At 41.0% G+C, this 22,119-nt stretch overlaps 1 protein-coding gene across 1 annotated transcript; it reads right to left on the bottom strand.

Annotated features, from left to right (window-relative positions):
- Window positions 1-4,818: 4,818 nt before the first annotated feature.
- CPO (carboxypeptidase O) lies at window positions 4,819-21,911 on the bottom strand (the record flags this gene model as incomplete). Its single annotated transcript, XM_082483981.1, has 11 exons — window positions 4,819-5,087; window positions 6,297-6,381; window positions 10,712-10,914; window positions 11,494-11,584; window positions 12,760-12,870; window positions 13,472-13,576; window positions 14,340-14,441; window positions 15,462-15,576; window positions 18,080-18,204; window positions 18,630-18,705; window positions 21,832-21,911. The coding sequence occupies 11 exons, from the start codon at window positions 21,909-21,911 to the stop codon at window positions 4,819-4,821; spliced, it is 1,362 nt and encodes a 453-aa protein (XP_082340107.1).
- Window positions 21,912-22,119: the final 208 nt, after the last annotated feature.

Raw genomic sequence — 22,119 nt, 5'->3', positions numbered from 1 at the left:
GCATGACACTGCATTTGCTCTTGCTGCCTTGTGAATAGCACACTCGTATTATTTGCCAACTTGCAGAAAAGAAGCTAGTTTTATGAATGCTTACCATGCACATAAACAGACACTGTGAGATTTGGCGGACAGGCACAAGTGATGACAGGTTGTCATCAAATTATTCCTTTATACCGACAAGGATCATCCAGATTAATTGGAAGCAGGATGCAGGAAATATAAAATGCATTTTAGACAAGATTTTCATTAAGAGTGCCCAAATTTGCTAATTCTAATGCTCAGTCATAACCTCTGTTTATTTTTCTTATTATTGGTCCCCTCTCAGTTTAGTGGCAATGAAAACAAAGCAGCCTTGGCCAGCCATTTATGTGGAAGGAAATTGTGAGCACGATACATGTCATCAAAGCAATGGTCTCTTCTGTGTTTTTTGTGTATGGTATAACTGGCTATCATCCCATCTAGTCAAGAAAATCAGCTCTGGATGAAGCCAAAAGAAGACACAGGGAATCAGACAAAGTTTACCAGGACTGTGAATACCTAACAGGTTGTAGGCTGAGGAAACCCAAGACCAGCTCAGGATACTTTTTTTTCCATACAGAGCCTGACCATTCTGTCTGAAGTAGTTCCCCAGGCTACTTTGGAAAAAGGGGAGTTTTGGCTAAAGGGATTTGGGACACAAATGACTAGGTCTTCAGCTGTCATAAATCAATATATTTCCATCTACAATAATGTCTGGAACACACCGAGAACATCTTTCTGTGTTTCTGAGCAGGTTTGTTCCAGTTAAGACTGCTTCCAATTCTCATACACAGTCTAAGATGTTGAAGACTGAGAGTTTTTCGCTTGGAATAGAACCTGCACAAAAGAAAAATGTTTGAATGCATTTCTGGAGCATAAGCAGTTTACCAGGAAGTAACAACTTGTATTGCAAGTGCTTACCCACAAAGGTCGACTGACAGAGGTGTTTTCCACTCTCCCCTCAAAACTGTAGGTTTTTGCTCTTCCATCATGTGATGCTCTAAGAAATGAGGCTACACACGTTCATTTAATATTATAGTTCCCTTGTGATATCTTCACTTTCCTTAATGAGGGCAGTGTTGGTAACTTGTTAGGAGCCTGAGGACTGTATCAAATTAACATAGCATGGAGGAGAAATTAACAGAGAGAGGAGCTCCTTGCATGAAATAGAATGAGATCACTGATGGCCCATTCTTCAATCTTTATTTTTGTACTACAGACAAAGTGCTAACAAGGATAATATAGAACACTCTTAGTAAGAACTGGGATGCCCTTGTTTTTATTCAATAACCTGAATGACCAAAAGTAATTAATCCTTTGCAATACTAATCATATAATAAAGCAAGCATAATTTGGGTGTTTAACTGTGAGAAAAAAAGGGAAGGGGCATGGGTCTTCATAAAATTATTGAGGAGAAACAATAATGAATAAAAGAATCTTTTGGTTTTGCATGATAACTTTTAGTTTTGCATGTGTTTACACAAGTAAATCGAAAGTCACACTGTTGTCTCAGTAGGATAATGCTGTGCTTCTGCTAACGTGTAAGAAATCAGAAAGCAGGTCTTTCCATACTTCATCATAAAACAAAACCTGGCAAGGGTCAGAAAAAGCAACAATGGAACATGGGAGAGAGAAAGCCCGGCAATGGATTCATAACATAAGGGGAGTTTCAATAGAGGCATCCATACTATCTTTTTCTTTAAAATCTTCCTTTGTAAAACATGGTTGATAAAATACACCCTCTCTGCAGTGATTTTTGTCAGCCATACATATCACTCGTGTATGAGCACAAAAGGTACAGAGAATTTAGCAAACTGGGAGGGTGTGTGAAATATAGAGCCTGTGTAATGTTTGTAAAGATCAATTTGCTGCAGCATTGGCCTTTTAGTGGTTGTGCAATGATAACGGCTGTAAGCACTCATTGCAGAACATCTGTTCTGCAGTGACAATGGGAGGCAAGGTGCTGCTTCCACACAACCTTCATTTGTGGTTTTGCTATGCAAAGTCAGTGAGTCATTGCTGACAGATCCAAGGAGCTGTAAGCCCAGGCATGATCAGTGTGCTGACAGCAGCAGACTTTCTTCTAAATAATGATTATTGCCAAATACCTCTTTTCTTTTTCCTTTTTTTTTTTTTTTTTAATCCTGGAGAAGCCTTCCTCTCTACTTCTATGATTCTTGAATACTGGGAATGCTGGAAGCAAAATCTCCTCTCATCCCCCTGCCTACGTGCCATGTGCAGGGGCATCTTCCCCTGCCTGGTGGTCGTTTTTGCAACAAGAGGAGCTAATGACAGACTGAGCCAGTCCACAGAAACCTATTAATTACCTTTGGGACATACCTGGTTGTATCTTGTAGTGGTAAACAATTTTATCAAAAGATACTCAAGATCAGCAAAACCAGCTCCCTTCCTTTCTGGCTCTAGACATCCAGGCTGTGCAATGTCTCTGAATCCAGTAAAAAAGCCCTGGCCAGCAGCATTTTTGTACCAGTGTAGTCATGAGTTAGTTTTGGAAAGTGATTGGTGGCAGCCCAAGCTTCAGTTAGCTTTGGCAAGGCAAGCGTGTGGACTTTGGTCCCCAGAGAGCACTGCCATCTGCTGCTGGTGGCACTGGGAGCTTCACTGCTGCATGCCAGCAAATGGCGACGAAACACTTATGGTCAAACTCCACTCAGAATCATAGAATCATAGAATACCAGGTTGGAAGTGACCTCAAGGATCATCTGGTCCAACCTTTCTTGGCAGAAGCTTAAAGATAGCTCACAGTGATGGGCCAGATGGACTTGTCTTGTTTCTTACAGTTCCAAAGACACAATATACAAATAAAAATTTAAAGGCTTACAAGTCACATCCTAAACTAAATATAAGTTTAGGGAGCGATGCTCCTGTGGGAAGAAGTGCTAATTAGTGACACCTTCTGCTACAGAGCACAGCGACAGACGGGTCTTACTGTAAATGAGTGGTTGGTCTGGAAGGACTATCCTCTGGGGAACCTGCAGGAGTCAGACAGATTTAGCTACACCAATTGGTAATAATCTGTGGACAATGAACACAGGAGCTAATATTTGAATATTTGTCAACCAACATTACAGACAAAATGACAATAAGATGTGCTTTGGAAAAATGACCACAAGGCTTCGTCTTTTTTTTTTTTTTTAACAGTACCGTGTTCAAGTGATACACATCCTTCTCTTGGCAGCATTGGAAAAGAATTTTCCAGGTTCTGGCACAGACCCTCTTTGAGATCTTAGTCAAGTCACTAAATCTTGCTGTACTTTATAATTTGAAGACAGTAATATTACAGTTCTTTTAATGTCCTTTTTCTGTGGGTTTTCTGGCAGAAGCACTTGATCTGTGTTTGCCATCACTGGCCTTCAAGCAATCGGGGGGGAGAAAAAGCATTCTCTTCTCCCAAGTTGGAAATATTTTGTTGAAAATCTCTGGTTAGAACTTTCAATTTTCAAGCGGAATCTTGAAATTTGCTAAGAAAATCAGACACTTCATACAACATCCTTTTTTTAATTATTATTTTTTCCCCTGGACTCTTCATTTTCTATCAGAAAAAAAAAATAATCTATCCTATTATCTGTAATAGCCAAGCTTGGTGGATATAGTTCTGGGATGTGGGACACCTGGATTCAAAAGCAGGCAGAGTACAGGTTAAAATAGGTCTTCACTATTTCAGTGAATGCCCTGCACCCTCTGGTGTTGGCTGTAAGGACACAGAAGCTCTTTCCTTGGCATTTCCTTTCAAGTGGCTCAGGCGGAGGGGCCCTGCGCAATGGGATGAAACGTTTCCTTTTCCTCTGGCACTCCACTAAGCTTCCAGCTTCGCATGGGGATCCCAGGCAGAACCCTGCAAGCTGCAGGCTCCTCCAGGTGATGGAGAGCAATGCAAATGGGCCCCAATCCTTCTGCAGAGTTGGCCCCAAAGGATTAAGGTGGTTTGTAAGAAAGGCACACCTCTATAAATAGACTTTATGTACCATCTGTAATGAAATCAGTTAGGAATCTGACTCTCCTGAGTATTTGTAGCCACTGGTCACACAGTTTTGGTAGTTCGGGATGCAAAGAAATCACTCTGGTCTGCTCTGTGAGATAGGACTAGCACCCCGTCCTCATCTTCCTTCTCCCTTTCCCTTTTGTATTTTTGAAGGATTTGGGCAGTTTCTGTCATCGCTAATCTTACTGCACCTAAGTGACAGGGCTACACCTCTTGTCTGTCCCCACACGCTTTACACGAGCTCAACTCTTCAACTTGTTTCATGCTGCTGTTGATGGTTGCCTGATTAAGACCTTTCACCAGCTTTTGAGGCCCTGTATTTTCTGGTAAATCCCAATGTGCCAATTTAAGGAAGGAGGGTGGATGTCAAGGAAGCTGTTCAATTTTCTGTTGTGGGAACTGGGGATGACAGCAAAGACCCAGCAGCCAGTGGGATCAGGCAGTGGGGAGAAATGTGATGGGGCAGGACTGTGACTGAAAGAAGAGTTGCATAGGCCCAGGTGAGCCCCTGAAAACACACTGAAGAACCAGGGACTAATAGCGTTCTGTCCCCATGTGTACTCAATCTGGCTTCTTGCAGAGGCAGCAAGGGGAGCTTGGGAAATTGTCACAGCTCTTCATCCTTTTCTCCTTCCATAAAACACAGCTATCAAAAACCCAAGTGGATGCTTGTGTTTTGTGGGATGAGCCTTTATTGAAATACTTGACATTTAGTTCCTCTGCTCATGGAATCTTGTCTTTTCAAAGGGACTTTATACTTTGCATGGGAGTCTCTTGCTGGGTTATCTAAGCCATTTTTAAGAAACAGTCCACGTAAGTACAACGCTCAGGCAAAGGCTCAGGCCTAGGCTGCCGGAGGTCAGCATCAGAGCCCCACCGGGGAAGTACTTCTGATCAATATAGTCTATGATAGTTGTCACAGCCAACATAGTCTCCTCACATGTGGGCTGGATCTGGTAACTGGGTAGAAGAAATCCATGAGTACCCTTATCTCGCAGTTCAAATGTGTAGGAGAGAGGAATGCCAATCATGTGAGCCCAGTCCCGTGAGGAGCCTGAGTTATTGTCTGTGAATTTAAAAATAGAGGGGAGATATATGTATTAAGCACAGTTCTTTGAAAAGACTTCTTGCTATAGTTAATGCAAGATTATACAGAAATCCCTGAACTAAGCAGTAACCATCTATCTCTGTGACATAGAGAGCAGTTTCTAGGTGCTACAATTCTTAATTATACTAAAAGTCTTCTGTGGAGTTTCCTAAGTCAAATGATTCTCCATAAGATGGTATTGTACAATAAGAGGAGGTGAGTTCCAGGGATTCTGTGGTTTTAGTGTTTTATTGTGATTAGTGTGGAGTACAAGATGGATTGGCCATTTGTCTGTTTTGGTACTTGATTTCCTACATTGACACTGCCTGGAATTTCTTTGTATATTTGTTTTTAAGCATAATTTTGGTCAAGTCTGAAAAGATTCTGGCTACTAACTGTTCATCTGCCTCATGGATCTTTGTTCTTACCTGTTCAGTATAAGTACAAACCCTGGCAAAATGCAGTCCTAGGCATGGACAAGTTACCTTATACTTGCACCACACTGCTCATGCAGTAGGTGACTTGTGTGACTCAAGGACTGTCACAGTTGCTGTGAATATGCAAAAACACATGGGTACTGGAGCCAACTACTTACTGTTCTCAGTGACTAGCATGACTTATTGCTTACTGGGGAAAGATTGGGTTTACCAGGCAGTCTCTAGGGCCCTATAGTACTCCATGTAAAGGCTGTCAACTAGTATCAGCTGTGATGGTGTGTTCATGATGTGGCTGTCCAGTCATTAGGAAGAAGACTGAAACCAACATATTTCATGCAGAACTGCAAGCAGCTGCCGTGTGATAATGTCTGATGGAGTAACTATAGACCTGATTGGGATTTTAATTTTTGCTTGACTCCAGTGAAGACAAATAGGAGTTTTGCTGCTGACTTCAGCAGGGTCAGGATGATCTATCACCAATCTCCTTCTGTCCCCTGTGATGTATCTGTGAGGAATTCATGTAGGAACTAGCTTCTGATCAATGCTTCTTTCCTTCCTGCAGTCAGCTTTATAATGTACAGTGTTATCTTGTATTCAAATGACTGCTGCTTAGATGTTCCACCGAACCAGCCCATTAAATATTACTCAAAGAGGAAACTCAGCAAAACAGTACTTACTGATGCCTGTGACACAAGAATTACTCTCTTCTTTGAAAAACAGAACAATCAAAGGGAAACATAAAGACACTTACATAAAATTAAAGAGGTTGATCCTACTTTATAACTGGTCCCATACTTTCCCATCAGGGCAGCAGCTGCTTTCTCTGCAACGTGCATCTGTACATTCAAAATAGGAACAGCATTGTCATCAGGACCAGTACATTTGGCAATTATTTTGAGTGGACCAAAATTTTTGTCTCTTTCAGCTTTACATTTACATATGATCATCTTTAAGTTTTGATATTGTTAGTTCAGAACTTTAGAGAAACCCATCACAAACAGTTGGGCAAGTTGTTCTTGATTTTTTACAAATTATGTTAAAATTTTTTAAATTACTCTGCTATTAGGTAGAGAAGGTATTTGCTTTATTGTAAAGCTAGAGGGCTGTGTTTTAGAGAGTTAGAGTCTATGCTGTATAGCATACTGGTGCTGACTACAGCAGTGATTGATCCCTTACACATCTTATATTGCCATAGACTCTGTATGCCACCATCTTCAGAAAGTGAGCCATAGACAGACTACATGACTTCTCCAATGATTCATATGAAGTCCGAACCCAAGTGCCTTATGCCCTTGACTAGTGCTCCAGCTACTGAAATATTCATAAATACAAATGTTAATGAACTCAAATTAGAACACTCAGAAACTAAGTGAAGAAGCAGTGAATTGTGTGACAGCAAAGACATGAGGGGTAGTGATAATTTGGTAACTACAGTAGTGTCTGAGTATGATCAGGTGCGAATTAGGGCTTGTCCCCCCAAGAAAGTGGCAGGACAATTAGCCCAGCTGAAGTGCATCTATACTAATGCACGCAGCATGGGGAATAAACAGGAGGAGCTGGAGGCCATTGTACAGCAAGGAAACTATGATATAGTTGCCATCACAGAAACGTGGTGGGAGGACATACACAAGTGGAGTGCTATAATCGATGGCTACCAACTCTTCAAAAAGGATAGGCAAGGAAGGAGAGGTGGTGGGGTGGCCCTCTATGTTAGGGGCAGTTTTGAATGTCTGGAACTTAACAGTGTGGATGACAACACTGAGTGTGTATGGATAAAAATTAAGGGGAAGGCCAATAAGGCAGACATCATGATGGGAGTTCGTTATAGACCTCCTAATCAGGATGTAGAAGCCGATGAAGTATTCTATAAGCAGCTGGCAGAGGTCTCACAATCATCTGCCCTTATTCTTGTGGGGGACTTCAACTTCCCAGACGTCTGCTGGAAATACTATGCAGCAGAGAGGGAACAGTCATGGAGGTTCCTGGAGTGTGTGGAAGACAACTTCCTAACAGAGCTGGTGAAGGAACCAACTAGGGGAAGTGCCCTACTGGACCTACTGTTTGTTAACAGAGAAGGTCTTGTGGGGGATGTAAAGGTTGGAGGTCGCCTTGGGCAGAGTGATCATGAATTGATAGAATTTTCAATTCTTGATCAAGTAAAGCAGGGAGCCAGCAGAACTGCCACCTTGGATTTCCGAAGGGCAGACTTTAGCCTGTTTAGGAGCATGGTTGAGAGTGTCCCTTGGGAGGCAGTTTTGAAGAGCAAAGGTGCCCAGGAAGGCTGGGCATACTTCAAGCAGGTGCTCTTAAAAGCGCAGGAGAAGGCCATCCCCTTGTCTCGAAAAACGAGCAGACGGGGAAGATGACCAGCCTGGCTAAACAGAGAACTTTGGCTGGACCTCAGGAAAAAAAGGAAAGTTTATATTCTCTGGAAAAGGGGGTTGGCAACTTATGAGGACTATCAAGATATAACAAAGCTATGTAGGGGGAAAATGAGAAGGACCAAAGCTCAATCAGAACTCAGCTTGGCCACTGCAGTTAAAGACAATAAGAAGAGATTCTTTCAGTATATCAATAGAAAAAGGAAGACTAGGGAAAATGTAGCCCCACTGGTGAATGAGCCAGGTGCCCTAGTGGAAGACACAGAGAAGGCAGAGTTACTGAATGCCTTCTTTTCTTCGGTCTTCACTGCTAAAGCTGTCCCTCATGAATCCCATACTCTGAAGGCAAAGGGGAAGGTCTGGAGAGAGGAAGATTTTCCCTCAGTTGAGGAGGACCGTGTCAGAGACCACTTGGCCAAGCTGGACATTCACAAGTCCATGGGCCCTGATGGCATGCATCCGCGAGTGCTGAGAGAGCTGGCAGGTGTTATTGCTAGACCACTGTCCATTGTCTTTGAACGGTCACGGAGAACAGGAGAGGTGCCTGAGGAAGGCCGACATCACTCCAATCTTCAAAAAAGGCAAGAAGGAGGACCCAGGGAACTACAGACCAGTTAGTCTCACCTCTGTCCCTGGGAAGGTTAATGGAGCGACTCATTCTGGATGTCATCTCCAAACACGCTGAGGAACAGGAAGTTATTGGAAGTGGTCAACATGGATTTACCAAGGGTAAATCATGCTTGACCAATCTGATAGCTTTCTATGATGTTATAACTGGTTGGCTGGATGAGGGGAGAGTCGTGGATGTCATCTACCTTGACTTTAGCAAGGCTTTTGACACTGTCTCCCATGACATCCTCATTAGGAAGCTGAGGAAGTATGGGCTAGATGAGGTGACAGTGAGGTGGATTGAGAGTTGGCTGCGGGACAGAACTCAGAGGGTTGTGATCAGCGGCACAGAGTCTAGTTGGAGGCCTGTAACCAGTGGTGTCCCCCAGGGGTCAATACTCGGTCCAATTTTGTTTAATATATTCATTAGTGACCTGGATGAGGGGACAGAGTGTATCCTCAGCAAGTTTGCTGATGATACCAAACTGGGTGGGGTGGCTGACACCCCAGAGGGCTGTGCTGCCATCCAGCATGACCTGGACAGGCTGGAGAGCTGGGCAGAGAAGAACCTAATGAGGTTCAACAAAAGCAAGTGCAAGGTCCTGCACCTGGGGAGGAAGAATGCTAGGCACCAGTACAGGTTAGGGGCGGACCTGCTTGGAAGTAGCTCAGAGGAGAAGGATCTGGGGGTTGTGGTAGACAGTAAATTATCCATGGCCCAGCAATGTGCCCTTGTTGCCAAAAAGGCCAATGGAATCCTGGGCTGCATAGGGAAGAGTGTGGCCAGTAGGTCAAGGGAGGTCATTCTCCCCCTCTACTCTGCACTGGTGAGGCCACAACTGGACTACTGTGTCCAGTTTTGGGCTCCCCAGTTCAAGAGGGACAGGGAACTGCTGGAGCGAGTCCAGCGAAGGGCAACTAAGATGATTAAGGGCTTGGAGCATCTGCCTTATGAGGAAAGGCTGAGAGAGCTGGGACTCTTTAGCCTGGAGAAGAGAAGGCTGAGGGGAGACCTTATTATGGCGTACAAGTATCTAAAGGGTGGGTTGAAGGAGGATGGAGCCAGGCTCTCTTCTATGGTTCCAAGTAACAGGACGAGGGGTAACGGGCACAAGTTAGGACACAGGAAGTTCCGTTCAAATACACGGAAAAACTTCTTTACGGTGAGGGTGACAGAGCACTGGAACGGGCTGCCCAGGGAGGTTGCGGAGTCCCCTTCCCTGGAGATTTTCAAGACCCGCCTGGATGCAGTCCTGAGTAATGTGCTCTGGGCAATCCTGCTTTAGCAGGGGTGTTGGACTAGATGATCTCTAGAGGTCCCTTCCAACTCTGAAAATTCAGTGATTCAGTGATTCAGTGAAGTAACCAAGAGGCAGGTGCCTACTTTGCTCCCATCCTCCTAGTGAACACATTTGGATTACCCTTTCTGGACACAATCGTGACAACCATGTATGTATAATGTGCTGGCCTCCTGAAGTGCAAATGCATTCTTGTATGCAGCAGGAACTTGGTGCTCTTCTCTATTTAACTTGCATTGCAGTAACCCTGTCTGTAATAATTCAGTTTTCCTCATTTAAGATGAAGGATTCGGACTAATTCTGAGGCAAATAAACCTTGCTGATACTGCACATACAACAGGCAACCAAGGAAGATGAAGAGACCACAGTCCTACATTAGAGAAATGAGCAGCTAAAGCCCTGGAGACCTGCCTCAAAGGAAGCTTTCTTTAAAGAAGTTACTTATTACTTCTTTTCCTTGTTACTTGACCTTTCCTCCATAGAAACACTAAATCACTGTCACAAGAGGTTCTGTTTAGAGGATAGGAAAGCAGTGTTAAATAGAAGCCAAGAACTTCAATAAGTTATTAGATAGACATGAGAGGAGTTGTAAACCCAGAGAAGATATTCTAAATACACAGAGCTAATGCAGATATTAAATTCTGTGCAGGATGGTTCCAGCTTTTGTGGCTGAGCAGGGGAGAGGGGCCAATGTCAGCCCATAGCCTGTTCTCACTGTGTGGGAAATGTGAGGAGTGGCAGTAACTCTGGAAGTCAAGCCCCTGAGTAAGACCAGCTCCTCTGAAGGAAAGGCAAGAGTGCAAATAGAATTGTGCCACATGCAGTGTACTGACTGTACTTGTTCTCTACAAGTGTAGAAGATTAACGTTTTGCCCTACCAGTTCTTCACTGTTACTTGGAGGTTTAGTTGTAGAACCATACGGAGTGAGGATGTACTGTCCATAGGAGTGAATTGTTAAATAGCACAAAATGTCACTCTTCCTCCTTTGAATAAACTGAGCCACAGCTCTTGTCTCAGGCTCTGATTCTGGTCCAGATCCACAGAAGATTTCACTGCTGCAGTTATAAGAAACACCAATACCTGGAGAAGAATACAAAATGTGAATCAAAGGAGATACATATAGACATCAGTTCAGAGGGAAGAGGGAAATTTACCTTGGAGTGTTACGGCATGTGTTTATGCGGGCAGGGAGACTAGACAGCTCAGTGGGACTTTAACATTTTACTCTGTAGGTAGAAACTAAAATTTGCTAAGACTGAAATATTTAATGCACATTTACAGGCTGGCTGCAACAAAAACACTTTGACACCACCACAGTGTACCACCTGCCAGGGAAGCTATAGAGGCTCCTTGAAATTCACAGCAAACACAACTACTGGCTGTTAAGTGACTAACTCCTAACATTGCTGCCTAGAGCTGATGCTTGCTCCTGTGGTGAATTGGAGGTATAGTTACATAAGCAGCAATTTTCTGCTCACAAGAATAAATACCAGTTGAAACTCACTGATAATATTTTTACAAACCAGGTTTTTATTTTTACATATGTCTTGATGACAAGAAGATGAGTATTCCTTTCTCATAGGACTTCATCTTATTTCAGAGACTAGTTATTACTCTTGCTTTACATTTGTGTTGCTATCTGAAATACTTTGAACTTACTGCCCCAGGAGGAATTGAAGTTTCGGTTGAGATCTGTTCCGTAGCAGGTGCCATTCATATGTGGAGAACGGTTTTTCCTCCACAAACGATCCTAAACAAAAGTAACTTCAGTTACATTATAACAACTCAGTGATCCATAGGGCCTAGTGGTAATACGGTGTAAAGACTCCTTTATTTTAGACCTTTGCATTCTAAGTAACTCTTGCCTTTTAAGATTGCAACTCTGTGTGCAAGAGTGATAAAGCTTAGTGACGGAACATTTTGTCTACTACAGCCAGGCTGTCATACTACACAAGCCTGCATGCACCTTGAAATGAGCCTCACGAGCTTTAAAAAAAAAAAAAAGTATGCTTTTTCTGTAGTACTCAACTGCTTCCATGCAGTGTTGCACTCCTAAGAAAGTCTTGGCATTGTGAGAGATACCTTTGTGTCCAAGACACGGTAACTGAACTTATGTTTGTTTCAGATTAAAGAAGATGAATGCTTTTTTGTTAGCTAATCTTGCAGCTGCTCCTTGGTTCCCTACTATACTCATTGCTATACTTGTTTCTCTGCAGACCTCACTGCACTGCCTGTATGAGCTTCCTGGCTGAATTACCTGTGCATCCAAGTGCAATGTGTGGTATGCCCCAAACCTGCCAAGAAGCAAGCTGGGAGACAGCAGGATCCACATGATGGTAGGCTGAGCCTGTTGTGCCATGCTGAGGTCCTGCATTAAAATGTGTTTCGACTAGGCTGGAAGCATGATGTGAGTTGCTGAAGTCCAGCGTTTTGCATTATCCTCCATATCAGAAAAGGAAGATTATTTGGGAGAGTACACCTATTTCAAAACCAAATACCCCAATATTTGACCAATTCTTCTCCTGTCCCATGCTGCAAATGTGCTTAGACCCATCTGCTCGTTGACATCTCTTGCGAAGAATGACTGACTCCTCCTGACATGCTTAACTCTATCAACCAAGCCTTGAGCTGTTATCAGGGGTGTAAGTTCATCCCCAGAAACCCAAAAACAATTGATCCTGTGGTTTTTTCCTTCTCGCTTCCCAAGGCTCATGACATTTGCTAGGAATTTTTAGCCCTGTAATCTCAAGTGACTGCTGATTTACCAGAAGAAACAAAACCTCTCTGCCATGAGAGGATTTGTGTGAGTAATGATTCTGTCACTGTTCTCTGTTTAAATATAATTGCTATGATTTTATCTAAAATTAACAAAACATGCTATGCACATCTAACTTTTAATCTAGTTCCTGTATTTTCACTACTTACTTTTTCCCAGGAATAGATGTAGCCATCAATATTGAGGACTGGCAAGACATAGAGGTCCAAATTCTGCAGAAATCTGCTTATCTTTGGGTCAGATTTGTAATTTTGAAGAATCTGAAAAGAAAAAATACAGAGGACTAAGCAGAGAATCTACTTGTAATCACTGGAAAGAGCTAGTTTAGAACTACCATCAGGGAATCACTCACTCCTGAATATCATCATGGTGTCCAAGATCTACTTGATCCCCAGATATGTGGAGATATCTACCTTTTGCCATTAACAAAGGGACAGTGTATAGTTATACGGATACAGTCTTGCAGGTATGAAAGCTGCATGATAGTGTACCTGTGCGCTAGGTACTTTCAGTACATGTGGAACATTGCTAAACCATATCTTAGGATTGCTTTATTCCAGGGCAACTGTGGCTTTGTGATGCAGAGAGGCTTGATCCAAAAGCCACTGTGGCAATTGGAGAGATTGCTATCATGTTCAGTGGCTTTGGAATCAGTTTAGGTGGAGGAAACAATGCACTAACAAGTATTCATCTCAAACTGTGGTTTGCACTTAGGTCTCCACAGGTATCTGTACTATGTACTAATTTTGAAAATCGTGTTTTAACAGAAAAAGCATAATTCTTGGTACAACAACGGAGAACTGAAGTATCCAAAGTGATATGGGTTTTTTTTATTATGTAAGTGGAAAAGTGAGGACTCACTTCTTTCACAAACCACTGGCAGAAGGCTGGAGAGATCCATTCTCTGGCATGAATCCCACAGTCCATCCAAATGATCTTTTTGGTTTTACCTGATGGTTGACTAATCTGAGAGAGTGTAAAAATGATCCTTTGGAAAACTGTTACATTACAATAAAACAGCCTAGAGTAACACAGAAAGAAAGGGATGTGCCTTGATATGACATTAAGCCATCTGAGATTATTATTACTACAGACATCATTAGGACAAGCTCTCTGTCCTAATAAACCCATCTCTGTAGTATCACCAAGCAAGAGTTTTGAAAAACTGTTGAGCAGGACTGTCAATAAAACAGTCCCTTTTTCATTTATATTAGTCCTTCACAGGACTGGTTGTTCTTACTTTGAGATTCTTTTTTTTTTTTTTAAAAGGGGAAGCACAAAAAGGCAGGGAATTTCATTTTACTCAGTGATAGGAACAGATTAGACAATAACTAAACCAATTATTAAGACTACGGTTTTTACTAGAGTGTCTGATTAAAAATGTCATGGAATACTCCTAGCAGAAAGGCTATATGCTGTAGAAAGTAATAAAACCAACAAAACAAAACTCTTTATCCTCACACACAGCTGTTACCAAGCTAGTTTCAGCTTGATTAGTATTTGTAAATAAGATTTCAGTTAGATTTATTTTCACTGCATAATAGCAAGGTTATGGTGATAGCACATATGAAAGTTGGCAAATCTTACCATAGTGTAGAGGAGTAAAACCATCTCCTGTTATTTCAGTGAACTGGGATGAGCACTGTCTTAGGAAAGATCTGAATCCTGTCTTCTGTATACTTTTTTGTGAAGATACCTTTTTATTAATTTTAAGAAATTACTCCCTTACCTGCAGATAATACATTGGTCGATTCTCAACTGTCTTCCCCAGGTAGTGCTGAGTCACCAGCTCCCTGTTGCTCTTCTGGATCTGAGTCATCCATTCATAAATCTGAAAGTTGCAGAGAATTCTTGGTTCAAGTGGGATTTTTGTTCTCTTTCCCTTCTCCATTTGCAGATTAAATCTTTTTTTTTTTTTTCTTTGCTTAGACAAGCAACATTTTCCTCAGAGCTTATTTCAACTTGTGATACCACTTAATATTCATGGAAGGTCTTTCACTTTCCTCTGAGCAAAGTCATGGTCATATCTCACTGGGTGTTAAAAGATAACTTAATTGCAATACAACACTGATACTCTGTCCTGGAACTCATTCAACATGCCTATCCTTTTGAGCATCTTTGTGTTGCCTTCACCAGACATGGAGGCACACCATCAAATCTTCAAAACAGTATTACAGTTTCTTTCCTATCAGTACAGTTTTTTCCCATCTGAGTTCAGCAGCGGTCATCCCCAATAGGTAGCTCAAACAACATATACATGACAATTGACTCTGCTCTCTCACTCTTATTATTTGGCTAGGAGGAAGAATACCACCATGTTCTGCTTACTCACTCTTCTGTGAAACATAGCACCAAGAAGTCTTCACTGCCCAACCTCATGCCATTATCATCTCCTGAAGTGTCAAAAACTTAAATTACTTCTTTCTACAGGTCTCCCACTATTCACCTCTTCTTTCTCACTGAGATTGCAGAGACCACAATAGTCATTGCACTCCACATTTGGCTCAGCATCAAACATACTGAGTCTTAAATGAACAAACACTAGAGATAATGATAAAGCATAATAGGGTAGAAAGGTAGTAATCCAATCAACAGAGCCCCAGAACTCTGTTTCACACAGAACATTTAGGTTTTGGTCAGGGAGGAGCTGAGGATTTAATAAAAATCAGTGGCAGATTCATGTTCAGCCAGGCCAAGATTCCAGTCAAAGAGCAAGGATTGATTCTGCAAAGAAAGCCAGAAAAAGCTTCACTGACTTCAGCTGAGCTTTCTGCAAGCACAGAGTTGCTTGCTGTGGCATTTACAAAATAGCAGCAACAAAGAAAGCAAACAGACTTGGGTTCCTCTTTACCTCTTCCATTGGATGATATTGGGTGTAGATATAACCTTCTGGGACTTGACTGTGGCTGTTCCTCTCCTTTGGCATGCTCTGATCTACAAGTTCCTGCACATCAGGTATGAGGACTCTGAGAGGAGGGAAAAGAGGGAGATAAAAAAGAAAACAAGCCCTAACAATTACTGCAAAACTATTATGGTGGGTACATTGTTTATGTCAACAAATGAAAGGATTTAGCCCCTTCTGTTGTGGACTGCCTGGCAAATTCATCACCACCAGCATAATCATTACTTTCGTGTAAGAGAAAGTTGAAACTACTGAGATTTTCCGTGAGTTTTAACAATAAAGTAATCATTTTACCAGGTATATTTTTAAAGATTGACAATTTTATACAAAAAAAATGTTCAATATCTTTCTTTTCTTCACCACTCCTACTTCTGGGCAAAACAGTAAAATACCATCTTTTGGGAGAAGCGGGGGAAAGTGAAAAATTTAAGATTAATGTTTCATTGTGGTTTATGGAGACATTTTTTAATTTGCAAAGACTTCATAGAAGTATTCGTTGCAATCTGCAAAAATCAGAAGAAACACACTCTTTCCTTCAAAAAGCTCTTGCTTTTTAGCTGCAAATTAGTTCAGAAATGAGCATAGCACAGGCATGATTCCATGATCAAGGGAGTCAATAAAACCTTTTCCTTGGCTTCAGAGGACTTTGGATCATACACTGTGCTTTCTCACTGCAATCAGCCCCTTCTAACACTGTTACAAATCTGTGCTGCTTGTAAATACTTGCGATAAGACAATTGCAAAGGTAGCTTAAACATTGTTGATTTCAAACACTGTAAGTGCTAATAGGCTATTCTGCTGACAGTAGCATTTCTGGAAACTGCACATAAGAAACTTTTAAGAGTAGTTACAGCTGACTTTCACTCTGAGCTTTGATGTTTATTCACATCTGAACTTCAAACCAAAATTTAGGCAGTGCAAATTCCCATGAACTGAAACCACACATGCAAAATGTCTTATCAGAGCTCTGGAGAATTGAAATCCCAGAGTCTGACACAGTCAGAATACTGATGTCCTGATTATAATTTGTCATTTATGTCTCTATCATTTTATACCTAACTGTCACGTTACCTTCCTTGCATGTCAACTGCCTTCTAAAAGGTGGTTCCTGCTTTGAATCTGTTATAGGAACTTTAACTCTAACATTGCTGTACTCATCTCAACCCTTTTGCAATACAAAGCCAAAATTTCAGCTTGGCTATTAAATTACCCACTTCTTTCTTTAGGGCCTTACACAAGGTGGATACAGTTCTGGCCCCAATCCAAGGGAAAAAAAAGTCAAAGGGGAAAAAAAAATAAGCTGCTAACTTCAGTTTAGTCTTTAAATTTCCACTGTAATCAGTTGAAACCATTAGAGAATGAAGAGCCTTAATATATATAACAGGTTAAATATCTTCTGGAATGTGAATACATAAACCTGATGCTAGATCATTTGTACTAGCTCCTACCTCATCTCTCTCCATCTCTGGTTGTCAGGGCATCACACTTACTAAAAAGAATTTGTCAGGCAAGATGCAGGATGTCAAGATCAGCTTTAACTCTAAACAGCTTTGAAGTGGCACCAATCCTCCTTTAACTTTGATTGGTAAATGTCAGTGTATGTCCATAGGCCATTTGTCACCAGCCCTGAATGACTACAGGACTGTTAATATGAAATATAGCTAGCTACTGGTTACTTGAAAAAGTCAGTTCCAAATGGGAATGGGACTGTGTGAAGAATAGACATTATTTAATCCAATTTGGCTTTATAAACACTCTCTGAATCTGGATTAGATCTTCTGGTTGGAAGTAGAAGCATGGCAGTTAGTGAAGATGTGTGGCTGGTTAGATGTGATAAAACATCATGGGCCATTTGCAGCTTGTGGCTCTCAGTTGTGTGCTTAGTGGGTACCTGCCACCAGGACCTTTGCCCCAGGCAGGGATATCTCTGTTTGGCTGGATGGTGCCAGGACATTCTCACCAGACTGGCAGGAAGTGGAAACTACAGCTTTGAAGAAACTGGTTGAATATTCACTTTGAAAGGGCTCTTCTCCAAACCAGAGGAGCAACAAAACACAGGGAAGGGAAAAGGACAGCTACAGAAACTGCTTCTCTGCAGTGACACTGCTTAAATCTTTGGGCTTTCCACAATAGGGAGAACCCTGTGTTCAAGTATCCATACTTTCCAAGAGCAAAACATGTTCCTATAAGAAGTGGTTGTACTAAGCTTGGCATCCTGTTTTTAGAATAAAAAACTGAATCATACTTCTGAGTGCCATCATCTGCCACTGAGAAGGCAACAGCAGCAAACAGGACAAATTGGGCTGTCTCGGATCCCAACTCAAAATTCACAGTCCAGGCTAGCTGGAAGGTGAGTAAACAGGGCATAGGGGAATGTGCGTTTAAAACTCAAAGGTATATATAGCATCTGTGCATTGGACAGGTCAAGGTAAGTTGGAGGTACTTGGAACAAAGATTGGGTCCTATTGTTAATACTTGCTGACTGTTCATTGGAAAGGGCTAGGTCCTTTTGTGATAGCAAAGATTGTTAGAACCAGCCTTTCCCATCAGGAAATTAGAAGTCATACTTGTAAGAGATCATATGATGATCTAAGCTGTCTTTCACCTCCTGCACCAGAGAGGCTGGGACCCTTATGTGCAGGTCTTCTCCAGCCCAGATGTCTTCAGGCAGCTGGGGCTTCCACAAATCCAGCTGTGCAGAGGAGAAGAAAGAAAAGCATGAATGAAGCTCTGTTTTCGAAGCGAGAAAATATATTTAAGATAGAGTAGCTGCATATCAGTAACTGGAAGAAGTTTTTCTTCAAATTCTCCCCTTAACTATTCTCCAGCCATCTGTTCATAGAGTATGCAGCACAGGCTTAGTGTTTCCATTGACTCAGGCACCACTGATAAGGAGCAGCACCTTCACACAGCCACACAAGGAAGCTAACTTCTTCCCATAAATTCCTGTGGGTAGTGGAAGGGCAATTCCACCCTACACTAAGAAAAAAAAAAAGTTATGTAAAGCTTTTTCAAGTTTACTTTAACCTTCATTCCTGTTCAAAGTTACACGCAAATCTGTTTTACAGCACAAGACCCCACTCTGCTTTTTGGACACACGTGGTTATCCTTACTCACCAGTAAAGTGCTGCAAAGCTGCTGAAGATGCTGGACTTGCTGAAATGTTTCTGGCATAATATGAAAAACCTGATCCCTAGAAATTCAGCAGAGAAATAAGATCAGTTTTAATGTCTGTTAAAGTATCCATGATTTCATAAGTCAAAAGGAGATACTTTGTTATGTAGAACGAAGACAGAGCGTGTAACTGAGTGCTATTCCAACAAAAGCATATCTGAGTGATGAATTCCTGGAATGTTTTAGCTGCAAACAGAATGAAACAATGTGGATTTTCTGTTGCTGGAGCATTAGGTTAACTCTGCTTCCTTGACAGTAGCAATTCTTTATTCACCATACCAGCTTCACTGAAGCCAACTGCTTGCATGAGCCCTGGTATGTGTTTCTGCCTTGGCAGGACCAAGGCCAAACCAAGATCATTGGTAATATGTAATAAAATATTTATTTGATAAGATGTCACTTTTTTTTTTCTCTTGTTTGGGAATTATTCAATTATTCCAGATAGACTTGGTGCTTTTCTGATTTACTTGAGCATGCAAAAACATTAGATAGTCATGATAAATGAACATTGCTAGGAGCTTGAGATGTTCCCAAACTACTTGCCATGAAAATAGCCAATTTATTCCACAAATAGTGAATAGTGTAGTCTCCAGAATTGCATATTCTTAATCAATTTGCAGGAAACAAATGCTTGGAAATGCAGAGAAAGCAAATCTGTATGTTCTATTAAAAAAACCCTTTGTAATTATTTTTCTAATTCTTTTTCAGTGTTCATTCAGATCAGTTTTCCAGAACTGATAGCAAGTGTGACATCTCTAATGAAAGCATTTCATAATGAGGAGTAGATTTTGATGACTACATTACATTACTGAAAGGTGAGATAACAGTTATGCACTACTCATGTGACAGAATGAGGAACCTTAGAAATATTTGTATTTGTTAGTAAGCAACAACCACTGCTTCACAGTCTCCTTCAGTGACTTCAATGGACCTTTACGGGACAAGTACAAAAAAAGAACATTTTACATTTTAAAGCTTTTGTAACAGAAATTCTTGTTGCAAAGGCCTTGTATGATGAATCATTATGGTCATCAATATAATATGCTCTCATCATCTGAATTGCAACTGCTATCATTTGTGCTTCCATACACGAATGTACAATTATCAGCTTAATATACATGCAAATAGAATTCACTATTCATTCACATTATTCACTGAAAAATAGGGGGATTTGCGTGTTGTTTTTTTTTTTTGATTGGTTTTTTATTTTTACATTTCTCTTGAAAATATCACCTTTGTTGATAGAGAAATGTAGAACTTCATAGTTAAAATGGGCTGTTTACTACTAGTTCAGGAGATGCTGTTAGCATATAGCACCCTTATCTATGGGGCAAAGTGATTACATTTGCATTGCTAACAATTTGCTACAACAGCCATGATATCTTTGTAATAGAACCTTGTAGATGCAGGATAAACATCTTTGCTAGGAGAATAAACATCTCAGCTGCAGTTCAGAGTTTATTCTCTCTAAATGCCTGGGCTTGCTTTGCTTTTTGTCTATCAGGAAGGGAAACAATATCCTGTAATATCTTTCTATTCTCATTGACGTTATGTCTTAATTACACCAAATGAAAGAAATGCCAGACAGTCAGATTGCTGCCAGATGGCCAGCTCTTATTTACTGATAAACCTTTTACAATAGCCAGTGTGGAGACAAATAATTTTTAATAGTAAACTAAGATTAGAAAGCACACATTCATTTATGATTATGGACTAGGGTTCTCAGTGGAGAAGTGCAAAGTCAGCCCATGTGACCATGCGAGAACAACAGTTTTTTAAATGCTACAGTTAAGCTTTCTCACCAAATTAAAGGACTTTTCTCAGCAGAAGCTGTGTTTCCTTGAATGCTCACAGATCAGATATTTCATTTAAGTTGTTGAACAGAGCAAATGACAACAAAAATGGGATTTACTAGTCATTTCATCTTTGTGCAGGTGCTGCCCACCCAAAGTCACAATGACCATTCTATTAAGTGTGTTTTTAAATCCCATGCACATACTCAACAAGTTCACTCCTGGACAGCAATTAGATAGAAAAGTGAACGCTACATTACCAACCGTCTGTTGAATTCTGTCCAGTGAAATTGATAGGCTCTGACTGAGTCCCTGATGCAAATCTAAAGACTAAATATTACCCAAGTGAAATAATATATTTTAAAGAGAGAGGTGGTAACTCTATGCTCTGCCAGGAGTTTTGGCAGGAGAGTTGTTAAACAGGTGTACTATGAAGGAACTTACTTGCAGTAGGTGTTGCTTGGTTTTCTCTCCCTTTTAAAACTATATTCAGGGGATATAATTAGTCTAGAGGCATTCAGCATGGGGCTGCTTTCTCAGTTTACTTTAGAAAATTCCATGTATAAAGTTATATGTGGATAGCTGGACTCCGCACCCTATTTGTGCCCTTCCTGCAAATCCCAGATGCTGTAACGGCAGAGTGACCTATCATCCCTCATAAAGTTGAGGGTGAATGAAACAAAATAGTTTAGATAGGAAAAAACCATAATTTTATATCACTTATTTTCTTATGAAGCAGAACTGAGAATGGAGAATACAGCAAAACTAGATATTTCATACTTTTCAAAAATGTTAATCAGTAATAAAAAAATGTGATAATCTCATTCTCTGAACACCTTGGGGTGATGATTGCCTGGACCAACTTCATTAGCTTATTTTTGTTATTTCTACAGATTTCCAACAGGGGTTCAGTATCTGGGCTGCTTTTTGAGACACCATCTTTTTCACATAACCTCAGCTGACTTTTATTAATGGGTATAATTTTGCTCAGTCACCCCCACCCTCTGCTTTATACTCAGAAAAGGCATTTTATCCTACAGCGTCTGATTTCAAAGTTCATTATGAAAGAGGCTAAGACAAATTAATTTCAGCTAATGGAAGCAGAGCATCCTGAGGTCCATCTCAGGGGCATTCTGTGTTTCCTATGGCTGCAGACATATCTTTGTTGGCTTGGATTTGGTTCACTATTTCTTCGTTTCCCATCTTTATATTTTCTTTCCAAATCTTACAAAGCTTACAGCTTAGTAACCCTACCTCCAGGTTTTCAGTTCATAATTGTTATTATTATTCTTCACAGTTCCTGAGAATTTCACTGCATACACAATTCTTCATGATACCCCATTCACACTCACCTGTCATATTGCAATTTCAAGCTGAGTTTTCCAGGAATTAGCATCCCCAGAGAAAAGGTGATCCCAAGAAAAAGCCACATCTTTGTGCAAAGAACCCAGCCCCAACCGTGCATGACCAGAGAGGAGGAGGATAGATCTGGACCAAACACTTTATTTGTACAATTATAATATATAACCAGACTTATCCTGGAAGGGAACCCGCCCTTGTTGAATCATTAACTTCACTTTTTAATATTTCTACTTTTTCTTAATTCTTCAAGCTCTCTGTTCCACACCCCAAAACACAAA

This window comes from Vanellus vanellus (genome assembly GCF_965231255.1).
Source record: "Vanellus vanellus genome assembly, chromosome: 5".
Classification (NCBI taxonomy): Eukaryota; Metazoa; Chordata; class Aves; order Charadriiformes; family Charadriidae; genus Vanellus; species Vanellus vanellus.
Note: the sequence above shows the minus strand (reverse complement) of the source record. Positions and strands in the feature narration are given on the sequence as shown.